This window comes from Mastomys coucha, unplaced genomic scaffold (genome assembly GCF_008632895.1).
Source record: "Mastomys coucha isolate ucsf_1 unplaced genomic scaffold, UCSF_Mcou_1 pScaffold21, whole genome shotgun sequence".
In the NCBI taxonomy this organism is placed as follows: Eukaryota; Metazoa; Chordata; class Mammalia; order Rodentia; family Muridae; genus Mastomys; species Mastomys coucha.
The window spans coordinates 75,005,416-75,017,744 of NW_022196904.1; the positions used below are offsets into that span (position 1 = coordinate 75,005,416).

A 12,329-nucleotide genomic window follows, 5' to 3' on the forward strand; every position below is an offset into this window, starting at 1 on the left:
TTAAGATATTTGTAAAGTATTAGGGGTATTTTCAATTTTAGAATGTGTGCTACTGAACTTTTGAGTAAAATTATTTTCTGGTCTTAACAAAATTGTGAGGGTCTTTGGGAAAAAAATACAAACAAGCAACCCTGCACTGGAAGTCAAGATAGAAAAAATTTCCACGAACACCATTGCCTTTCCCTTGGCACTGTGGTAGACAGGGAGAAAAGTAATCCACACACTACAGAAGACCAGCATACTAAATGTTATGAACTTGGCTTCATTGAATCGATCAGGCAAATTTCTTGCCAGAAAAGCTACAGTGAAACTCCCCATGGCTAATAAGCCCAAGTATCCCAGGACACAGTAGAAGGCAATAACTGAACCCTTGTTGCAGACAATGATGATGTGGCCATGTAAAAAGTGTGGATCAGTATCAACAAATGGAGGCGATGTTCCTAGCCAGGTTCCACAGAGAATAAGTTGGATCATGGTGCAGATGGGAACGATAGAGTTAGGTGTCCTTGTTACTAACATCTGTCTTATCTTTATTCTTGGATCGGTGATCTTGAAAGCCATGACTACAGTAATTGTTTTAGCCAAAATAGCAGAAACTGCTACAGTGAAAACTGCAAATGTGGTCTGCTGCAGGATGCAGGTAGCCATATGTGGATGGCCAATGAAGAGCAAGGAACAAAGAAAACAAAAAATGAGAGAGATGAGCAGAATGTAGCTGAGAAATCGGTTATTTGCCTTGACAATAGGATTGTCTTGGTGCTTCAAAAAGATACTGAGTATAACAGCTGTGAGAGCAGAGAAGAACAGGGCCAAGGAGGCAAGAGCCATTCCCAAGGGGTCTTCATAAGCCAGGTAGGTCTCAACTTTCTTTAGGCAGTGAGTTTGTTTTATGTTGGCATATTGATCATGTGGACACTTCACACATTGATCCATGTCTAGTATAGGAAAGAAAGTATCATCAGCTTTATTTTATCTCTATTTTTCACATAAATTTTAAATTAATGTATTGGAAAGTCTTGGCCAAATTGGTATTATTATTTGGACATGCATCTTGCCACAAATTGCCTTTTAAAAGCCATAACTGGCATTTAAATATTTTGTAATATTTTGTTTTTTGAGACAAGGTTTCTCTGTGGAACTCAGCCTGTAGACAAGACAGGTCAGGAGTTCATAAGAGATCTACCTGCATCTGTCTCTCAAGTGCTGGTATTAAAGGTATGAACCATCATTGTCTGGCTCAAATATAAACTTAATGTTAAACTGATGTATGACTAATATTTTTGTAAGTTTATATTTTGGCTGTTTTTTGTTATATTTTTAAATATTTTAGAGTTAATATATTTGACCTCAAAGTTATTAAAATTTTATACATATACTTAAAAAAAGGCATAACTAGTACTATTTAGGAAAGCAAAACCCTATGAAATAATTAGCACACCATTTTACTACATCTTATAAATCATTTTTAGGTTTTTTTTTTTTTTTGAGACAGAGTTTCTCTGTATAGACCTGGTTGTCCTGGAACTCACTCTGTAGACCAGGCTGGCCTCGAACTCGGAAATCTGCCTGCCTCTGCCTCTCAAGTGCTGGGATTAAAGGCATGCACCACCCCTGCATGGCCATGTTTTTTGTTTTATAAATCTTTCTTGCATTTTTTGTTTCTATTTGAGAATTTTAGTACACTAAAGCACATCATATTTTCACTACTTTTTAAAATTAGGTTGGAGTATTAATCTACTCAAAGTATGCATCTTTAATGAGAAAGCACAACTGCAAGAATGTTTTGCGTCTCTTAATGATAAGCAATGACACATAATCCTAGGTGTGTTCAAGAATCTCCTTCTAAAGTTACCTTGAAATTTACACTGCAACATATTCAATTTTAAAATTTTAATCAAATTGTAAAATCATATACAATCTAAATTTATAGTATTAGTCCTTCCATCAGCAGCATTCAATATTATTCAGTTATTTTAAGTTTACCATGTTTTTCTAAACTATTATCTTATCACGTGGGTAATCTAGTACTTCTCAATGATTCATGAGTTGTTTTAAGACCATGTGAGAACACAGATAATTATTTGTGGAGAGCTCTTGGTTCAGCTTCAAAAATATTGTCACAAATATTTACAATGTACTAGAACAAAGGAATAGGATCAGATAAATTTTTTTCCTTGACTATTTTGTCATTGTTCTGATCCTATTTTTTGCTTATATCTAGAATGGTATAAAAACAGACTGAAAAAATAAAACTGCTTCAGCTTCAGCACTGTTTGGAATCATGCTATAATGTTGTCCAATTGTCTTTCCCTCTGTTGAAACCTTTTGACTGAACGGGCTTGGTTAGTAATTTACATATTGATTCATAAGTGTAGCAAAATTATAATCATGAAATGGAAACAAAAATAAGTTACTGGTTAGAGGAGGTATTACCACAACATTAAGAACCACATTAAACAGTCACAGTTTTAGAAAGCTTGAGAATAACTGGTTTATTCTTTTGAATTATTTTGTAACCATTTCATCATTACTATATGTAAGATAAATATTATATTTGTGGTTTTTGAGATAAATGTAAGTAACAAGTTAAATGAAAAGAATTGTTATATAATATTACTCTGTGCTGAAATGACATAGACAATAGCTTACTTCATTAATTTTGATTTTTATATTTATGTCACAGTGTCAAATCAATAAACATTTTACTGCAATATTTCAACAAAGTATTTATTTCAAAATTTTCTTGCATCATTCACTGCATTGTATAGCCAAAAATGCTAAATATTCTTTATGGTTGTTGTTTTAGTATTTGTGTTTTCAAGAAAAGTTTTGTGTGTGTGTGTGTGTGTGTGTGTGTGTGTGTGTCTGTGTGTGTGTCTGTGTGTGTAGCTTTGTCTGTAATGGAACTCTCTGTAGAGCAGATTGGTCTTGAAGTCACAGAGATTCGCATGCCTCTTCCTCCTCAATGCCAGTGCTGGGATTAAAGACACATACCACTACTGCCCAAGTTAATGCTGAACATTCATTCTAATGCATTGTTTTATGTTTGAGTACTACATCCATCTCTATTTTGTTCATGTTAAAATTTCATTGAACTATTTATGCACTTGTCTTGATATTATTATTATTGCTTTATTGTTTATTTATACTCCTACAATAGTTATTTTGTGTGTTAGTTACTTGATATACTACTGATTATTTCATATTGAAAATTTCCCTGGAAATCTTGAGACAAGTTAGATACTATGACTTATAAAATTTCTAATATCTATGTAAAATTTTGTACTTCAGCATTATAGTGGATTCTTTAATAACATATCTACATATTGGCTGACAAACTCACCTGTTGCAAAAATGCAACTGACCAGTTGGTAAGGCATATAATTACCTGTCATGTTGGAAATTTCATTCTCTGGACATGGAGTACAATCAAAACAGCAGACAGCCTTTCCCTTCTGAAGGAATTTTCGGGATCCTACACTACAGGGCATACTGCAGACAGATGGTATTGTCTAACAAAAATTACATATGTGTTAGTAAAAAGCATTGCACCAATTTCACAATAAAATCTGTGATTTTCAGTCATATCACAAAAAATTTTCACTTATTTACAAGTATAACAAATGAAAGAGTAACATTTTATTATAATTTTTAAATAGAATTATAAAAACATTGTAATATATGTTTTGTGATATAAAATATAAATAAACACATATTTATTAATTTATAGTTAAGAACCTTTCTAAAATCCAACTTACCTGTCTTATGTCCATGGTCCAATCTGTCATTTCTTCAGTTATATAAAATTGTTGACCATACAGAAAATTTTGGGAAAACTTTCCTATTTGCACATTAAGTCCAAGAGCTGGTAGAAGATTCATAGTATAGACAATGTTATATTCTATATCCAGTTTCCCTTTTTGATTAATGTTGAATTGATATCCAGAGGGATTTATAAATTTGTTCTTCTCCAGGAAAGGGACCATCTGAAATAAATTTATTGTTGAAGATTAAACTGTGAATGTAATTTAGAAAGATAATCTGAAAATCTCAATGCTTCTAATTTCATTTATTTATTCTAAAATGTGACATTATTAGAAGTTCTCAGTACAATAAAAGAAAAAATATTCAACTAGAATTAAATATTATTATGGACTAGAAATATCAGTTTCACAATGGAGATAATGGCTTACAACATTCACAGCTTAGGAATAGTCATGAAGTGTGAGACAATATCAACCTTTTTTCCACATCAGTATTATTAGATCATCAGTTAATGAACAGAGTTCCTTATGACATACATACAGTTACAGAATTACTTAAGTTAATAAAATTTTCATCAAATCACCCAACAAAGTTTTGATTATGTGAAGGACATGCATGCTTATTGCTGCTGTATACAAACTTTGTTTCAAATGTTGACTATATAAAAATGCCTGTTTTGGACATATACTGGGAAAAATCATCAACATAAACTCTTTTCTTTTAAAAGGTTCTTTGAGTGTTTTTGTAGTTTTATGAATTTGACATATATTTTCCTGTGCCTCAATACCTCTACCACATTTCCTCTATCTCTACATGTGCAATGTCCTTTTTCTCTGTCTCTCTCCTTCTTCCTCTCTCCCTCTCTCTTTCTCTCTGTCTGTCTCTCTGTCTCTCTGTCTGTCTCTGTCTCTGTCTCTCTGTCTCTCTGTCTCTCTCTGTCTCTCTGTCTCTCTCTGTCTCTCTCTGTCTCTCTCTATCTCTCTCTGTCTCTCTCTCCCTCTCTCTCTCTCTCTCTCAAAACCTCTCATGCCCAAAGAATAACCCACTAAAGACATGGAGTCCCATTTGTTTTGGCTAGCTCTTGAGCATGTGGTCTGCTCTGAAGTGCACCTTATATATGCACTGTCATTCTATTGAAAACGATTTTCCTCCTACAGAAAGATATTATTTGCAAATAGCTCCTTTTGCAAAGGTGGAAATTTATGCTCACTTCTTAATTGTACTAGGATTTTGTCTGGGTCATGCTTGAAAAGTCTTGTGAATGCTACTATAATTTCTCTGAGCTCTTACATGTTTCTATATTGTTATGCTTATAAAAAATATTGTTTTCTTAAAAATCTTACCTCACATATAGCTCTTACTTTTTTTTAATTACCATTTTGACAATTGATTCATGATCTCTGAAGTGAATGGTGTTATTGAAAAGTTCTATTTAGGGACAAATCCTTCAAAGTCTCTCACTCCCTGCCTTTTGTACAGTGTCAGTGTCTGCGTTGGTTATTACCAATGGAGGAAGAATCAGAGTTGAGTGATGCCATGATGTATAGGTATAGCAGTATAGCATCATGTCATTAAGAGTTGTCTTATGGTATGTGCATTTAGCAGAAATGTTGGTTTTTTTCTTGAGCCCATGTCCTATTCTTTCTAGATTTTTGACTATACTAAGAGTGTAAGATGTGGGTGCCATCTGATGGAGTGCATCTTAAATTCAATGACAAAGTTGGACTTAGGTTGAATAACTCTTAATATTTGTAGCAAAATCTTGTTGGCACATCATTTTTATAGATTTCACAGTTTCTATCTTGGAGAAATTGATGATTTCCCTTTGTTTCCAGTAGTAGGGTAAGCACCTTTCAGCACTACAAAGACTAGTCAGTAAGGGTGGAGATTCCAGTCGAGTATCAGATTGATTCATTCATGTTCTATTTGAACTATTAATGTTTTCAGCAATAGGCCCTTACTGTCACATTGTGGCAAATATCCCATAGTATTGATTCTAATGTTTCCAGTATGCTTGTTGTCTCTTGGTGTTAATTCATACCAGAAGCCACGTTTGTGTTATATACAGCAAAAGGCTACAGAAATAAGCCCACTTGGGAGAAAGGTTCATGAAGTACTTTTATATTTAGAACCTATTGTAAATTTTGTGTCATATGTTGAAACTGCATACAATTCAGTGGGAATACTATTACCTTCCAGGAGTAAAATTCCAGTCCTTTTCCAATATTCTTTTGCCAATGTTCTGTATGTTGAATAAGCATTTCATGAACCGCATAGGCTACAGCATAGACAGCATTGTATAGGTTGTAACATGACTCACTCATGGACACGTCAAACTGGTGCCGGGATAACCATTCTAATAGGATTTTAGTTGAACAATTTTTCAGTGTTTTACAATGAGATGGCAATGAACAGTTAAAATACATCCACCATATCCTAGCAAGGGAAGTATCTTTATTGTAGTTGGAAGGATGCACTGTCTGGATGAATTTTTTAAATCCAGGAATCTCAGAATGGGGATGGGAAAAAATGAAAATCCCATGAAATGAGGTAACAAGGAAGTCTCCTTTACTTGTGCTCTTATCCAATTGTAAGGTGGTGATCCAAAGTCTCTCAATGCCTAAATGTTGCCACAGTGTAAAGTGTACAGTTAGAGTGTCTGGGTCACCATAAATGATAATAACTTTTGCCGATGACATCAAGATCTGGTTATAACAATTTTCAGCTCTGTTCTGGTGTAACTGTATATTTTCTATGATCATATTCACAAAGGCTAAACAGACTCTGTGTTTGTGCATCTCTCCTCTAAACTTAGAAAGAAACTGAATGCCTTGTTCATCTTCTGAAATAACTAGTCCCACCCAATTCCATTTAAAATGAACCACCAATGTCATCATGGCTAGTGCCAGAAATGTGTCCTTTGGAGACATCTGGTACAGATAAGGATAGTGTTTCTGGTCACTCAGAAGAGGATGAAATTGCCCATAGTAAAGCTAAAGGACAAAAACAAACAATATGAGGAAAATACAGTACATATATTCCAGTCTTTCTAAGCATGCCAGTTAAAATCTGGGAACATTAGAAAGTATAAAGTGTTCATTTAGTTATTGCAAGTTTATCTTTTTTTGTGATTTTTCTTAAAAACTACTTAAAAGATTATCTTACATTAAAACAATGACACCTTCATTCTTTCATATTTTTTCTAATAAAGCTGCCATGTACATGCCAGAAAATGAGAATTTATGCTTCAACCTCAGAATCATAACAGACATAAAGCCAGATTATACTTTTCAATCTGTCTTACTACTCAGAGAGATGGCATGAAAGGAGACAGTTTTACTACAAATCCCATGTAACCTCACCTGTGGTACTGCAAAGATGTGTAGGAGTGGCCCCCATATAAGAGATGAAAACCACCGTGGTCCTGTAAGTACAGTTAACAATCTTCTTTTATGTTTACAGTTGTAGTTAGGAATAAATGTGTCACTTTTTGAGAATATGGTTATTATTTGTAGATCTTCCTTTTTGGCACAATCGACTTTAACTATAAGAGAAATATTGGGCAAAATTTGACTGTTCCTGTTTATTTGTTTGAAGGCAAATAATAGAGAAAAAATCAAGTGGATGTTCCTGGTTGTCAATCTGAAAGTGTAAGACAGAGATCACTAGAGTTTAGGTTCCAAACATGTTAAACTTAGATTATATTCACTACACTGATTATGTATTAAATGCTGTTACCCTGACCAATTTCAATGGTGACAGCTTTCACCCTTGTGGTATGTGAAGAAGTGAAATATGTGGAAGAACATAAGAATATTTCAAAGTATTTTGTGGGGAGCATAGACATCACTCAAATGGTATTTTATTTTTTGAAAATTCATACTGTTTACTATGTTCATAATGTTACCCTTGAACATGATGAGGAGAGAGTGTTTTTCCATGGACTAGAATGTTGGCCTTAGCCAATACTGAATCTACTTATTGCTTTATTTTGGAATTCAACTACTTACTGTAAATAGAAAATGAATGAGTTCCATCAGGTACTAATTTTGATAGTTTTAATCACAGAATCATTACTAGCTAAGACTTTAACTTAGTAAATAAGAAATGACTAAACTACCTGAATATTGAACTCTTAGAAGGCCATTGGATTCATAACAATGCAATTAACATAACATTTCTTATTCTTTCCTCTTCATTCCATAAAAATTTCTCCTTTAAAATTTCTTTGGCTGTGCAATTTTGAGTGATAAGTGGCTGAGGATAACAGTGATTGTTGCTGTATGAGAAGTGAGCTTCCTTCACTACACAAAGGCACTTGGATTTCATTAATGTGTTTTATACTTAATTGAGCATTACTATATTGACCCTGTTTTATGTTTTATTGCAAGATTTTAGGAAATTTATTTTCCTCCACTATTCTCCCCTTAGTCAAATGTCTGTAGATCATCCCAGGACCACCAAATTGCCTCAGTGTTCTGTACTATGGCAGCTTCTGACCTGTGTTTGTGGCTGGGTACTCCAGTCTGTAATAAGGAAGGACTGTATTTTTATAGAGGGCACCTGCACATTGCCTGTCTTCTCTGTCTGAGAAATAGTGAAGAAAGTAACTGGCACAGTCCAGTATTATTTTGCCAAATCCTTCTGTGAAGCTCTCTAATCTTCTTTCTAAATACTCTTAGAGCCTCTATAGAAGTAGAGATCAGGCATATACTCCTTTATGTGCTCATGGGAGATAGTGCCACATGGTAGAATACTTCTTGAGTCCACAATAGTGGAATACTTCCCTGGAACTAGCATCTACCATATTAGACCCACTGAGAGAACTCCCTTGTTATTGCATGAAATGGCATTTCCATGAAGCAAGAAGTGTCTTATGTTACAATAAGGAACTATGTGCATGTTGATATTAGATGACTCTGTGAGTGGCTAGTGGTCATCTCAGAAATAGCCATGTCTTCCTGAAATCTTAGTTCTGGTTAGTGAAGATCCTAGGCATAAAGCAGTGAGCAGTGGAAATGGCTCCAGTGGCAGCAGAAGACTTCTGTTCAGCTCACTGAGCAGTGTTTCTGAAGGAGTTGATTCTGACACAATTAGGGTTCTCAATGGCAATGATAGCCCTAGCGGCCAGCAACAGCTTCTTCCATGCTTTCTTCAGATATGATGTAGATCACGTTTCCTTTTTTAGATGTATTGCTCCATATAAAAGTCAAGGTTGTTATCATTTGAGCATGTTCTTTTCTTAGAGGATTTGCGGATATCCTCCTCCTTCATTTGCAGGACATCACGAGCTCTGGACATTGTATAATTTTCTTTTTAAGTTACTATAGAATTCAAGAACAAGGCCATTTGGATCTATACATGGGAGGTATAAAAAATATATCTTGTTTTTTGTTTTTGTTGTTTTGGTTTTTTTGTATTTTATACAAATTCTTTCTTATATGCTTATATTTTTATATAGTATAAGTATTTTGTTTTGTTTTATGCTTATAGTACATATTAAACTACAGTAGAACCAAATTGTTGTTTTACACGTGCTTTACATACAAGATGAACAATTTATATTATCAGTAGTAGCAAACTTCTGCACTGTTCACTGACCAGTGTTTCTGAAGGAGATGATGCTGAGACAAACAGGGTTCTCAATGAAAATGATAGCCCTAGATTCAAACAACAGCTTCTTCCAAAATTTCTTCAGATATGATATAGATCACATTTCATTTTCTAGATGTATTGCTTCATCTAAAAGTGAAGTTGGGTATCAAATACTAGTCAGTAAGCAGCACAGAAGTTTGCTAAATATATTATGTGAATGAGTACTTTTTCTTTTCAGTTTTTCTTACTTGAATAATTTTCTAGTCTCTGCTTCATAGTTAGTCTCTACAACTGCTTCCATGGGTATTTTGTTCCCGCTTTTAAGAAGGAATGAAGTATCCACACTTTGGTCTTCCTTCTTCTTGAAGTTCTTATGGTTTGTGGTTTGTACTTTGTGCATTTCAATCTTCTAGGCTAATATCCACTTATCAGAGAATGCATACCATGTGTGTTCTTTTGTGATTGGGTTACCTCATTTAGGATGATATTCTCCAGGTCCATTCATTTCCTAAGAATTTCATAAATTCGTTTTTTATTTTGTTTTGTTTTGTTTTGTTTTGTTTGAGACAGGGATTCTATATATATCCCTGGCTGTACTGGAACTCACTATGTAGACCAGGGTGGCCTTGAACTCAGAAATTCACCTTGCTCTGCCTCCCAAGTGGTGGGATTAAAGGCATGCGCCACCACTGCCTGGCTTAAATTCTTTGTTTTTAATAGCTGAGTAGTAGTCCATTGTGTACATGTACCACATTTACTGTATCCATTCCTCTGTTGAGGAACATCTGGGTTGTTTCCAGTTTTGGTTATTATTAATATCGCTGCTATGTTCATAGGGGAGCATGTGTCCTTATTACATGTTGGAGCATCTTCTGGGTATATGCCCAAGAGTGGTATAGCTGGGTCCTCATGTAGTACTATGTCCAATTTCCGAAGGAACCACCAAACTGATTTCCAAAGGATTTGTAAAGACTAATTATGGAGCAGAGACTAAAGGAAGGACAATTCAGAGACTGTTCCTCCTGGGAATCCTTCTCATATTTGGTCATCAAATCAAGACACGATTGTGGATGCCAGCAAGTGTAGGATGACAGGAGCCTGATATAGCTGTCTCCTGAGAGGCTGTGACAGTAGCCGACTAATACAGAAGTAGAGGCTCACAGCCATCCATTGGACTGAGTACAGAGACCCCAATGAAGGAGCTAGAGAAAGGACCCAAGAAGCTGAAAGGTTTGCAGCCGCTTAGGACGAAAAACAATATGAACTAACTAGTACCCTCAGAACTCCCAGGGACTAAAACTCCAACCAAAAAGTACACTTGGTGGGACTCATGGTTCCAGCAGCATGAGTATAGCAGATGATGGCAAAGTTAGTCATCAATGGGAGGAGAAGACCTTGGCCCTGTGAAGGTTCTATTCCTCAGTGTAGAGGAATGCTAGGTCCAGTAAGCAGGAGGGGGTAGGATGGTGAGCAGGGGGTGGAGGGAGGAGACAGGGGATTGTTTTAGTTTTTGCTTTATTTCATTTTATTTCATTTGGAGGGGAACCTGAGAAAGGAGATAATGTAAATAAAGAAAACATGTAATAAAAATAAAAATATAATTTTCTAATGTGTTTTATTACTTTATGTCTTATAATTTCTCTTACATCCATAAAGACCTAAAGTTTAACCTTGCTTTCTATTTTCTTGCCATTCTGAGATGGATCTGTTTTATCTTCAGTTGTTGAGTGTACAGAAGAAATAATTTCTGTTGAACATCCATAAATTTTTGATATCTAAAATAGTAGAATTATTTCCCAAACAAGCTCTCTTTGAATTAGTGTATTCATCTTCCTTTTTTGATTTACAGTATTAATTTCCATGATCATATTATATTATATTATTATATTATAATTATATTTTATTAATTATATATTATATTAATATATTATAATGTATACTATATTATTTTCACCTTTATTTTTAAGATTATATACCTTATATTTCTTCTCTCTTCTTCTTCAAGAACCAGCATTTTCTCATATCTTGCTCACATCTTTCAAATTCATAGCCTACTTTATTCATTGTTACATATTTTTTTTCTAGATGTGTTTGGTTCTATCCTTGGTCACTAGGCTACCCAACCTCTGGGTTCCAGCCTTTCAGGCAATGTTAGATGTGGGCTCCCCCTCAGGGAATGGGTCTCAACCTCAACCAACTTGATTGGCCATTACCACAACTGCTGAAACACTTTTACCCCAATCTTAATTTTATTTAAAAATATTTATATGTTATATGTATTGGTATTTGCCTGCATGTATGTCTGTATATCATTTGCATGTCTTATATTATCAGGGTCACTGGAAAACATGGGACTGGAATTACAGTCAGTTGATAGCCACCATGTAGTTGTTAGGAATTGAGCAGCTAGTGTTCTTAATTGAACCATCACTCCAGCTTCAAAAGTCTCATTTTCAAATTGACTTGTCTGGTTTGTTGATGTCTAGTTTCTTGAGTTATTTATATATTTTGGAAATTAGCTCTCTGTCAGATGTGGAGTTGGTTCAAATCTTTTTTTCAGTTTTCAACCTGCCATTTTGTGCTATTAATGCTATATTTTGCCTCTCAGAAGCCTTTTAGTTTCATGAAATCTCATTTATAAATTTTCAGTCTTAGTGCCTGTGCTGTTGATGCTCTTCTGTTCAGGAAGTCGTTTCCTGTGGCATTTGCCTTCAAGGCTATTCTCCACTTTCTCTTCTATCATGTTCAGTGTATCGGGTTTTAGATTGAGGTCTTTGATCCACTTGGACTTGAGTGTTTGCAGGATGATAGATGTGGTTCCATTTGGAATTTTCTACATTTCCAATTAGACTAGCTAGTCAATTTCCAATTAGACTAGCTCCCCTTAAGAAGATGCTTTATAACCTAAAGAAATGTTTGACATCCTTAGTCATCAGGGAAATGCAAATCAAAACAACCCTGAGATTTCA

General features: G+C 34.7%; 1 protein-coding gene across 1 annotated transcript in view; it reads right to left on the reverse strand.

The window, feature by feature from the left end:
• The window catches only part of LOC116101279 (vomeronasal type-2 receptor 116-like), a 23,421-nt gene continuing 11,092 nt past the window's right edge, over window positions 1–12,329 (reverse strand). Inside the window, exons 2-6 of the mRNA XM_031384885.1 lie at window positions 7,128–7,407; window positions 5,958–6,758; window positions 3,759–3,986; window positions 3,389–3,512; window positions 1–935 (exon numbers count right to left, since the gene is read on the reverse strand). Of these exons, the coding sequence (XP_031240745.1) occupies window positions 1–935; window positions 3,389–3,512; window positions 3,759–3,986; window positions 5,958–6,758; window positions 7,128–7,407 (2,368 nt within the window). The remainder of the gene's footprint in view (window positions 936–3,388; window positions 3,513–3,758; window positions 3,987–5,957; window positions 6,759–7,127; window positions 7,408–12,329) is intronic.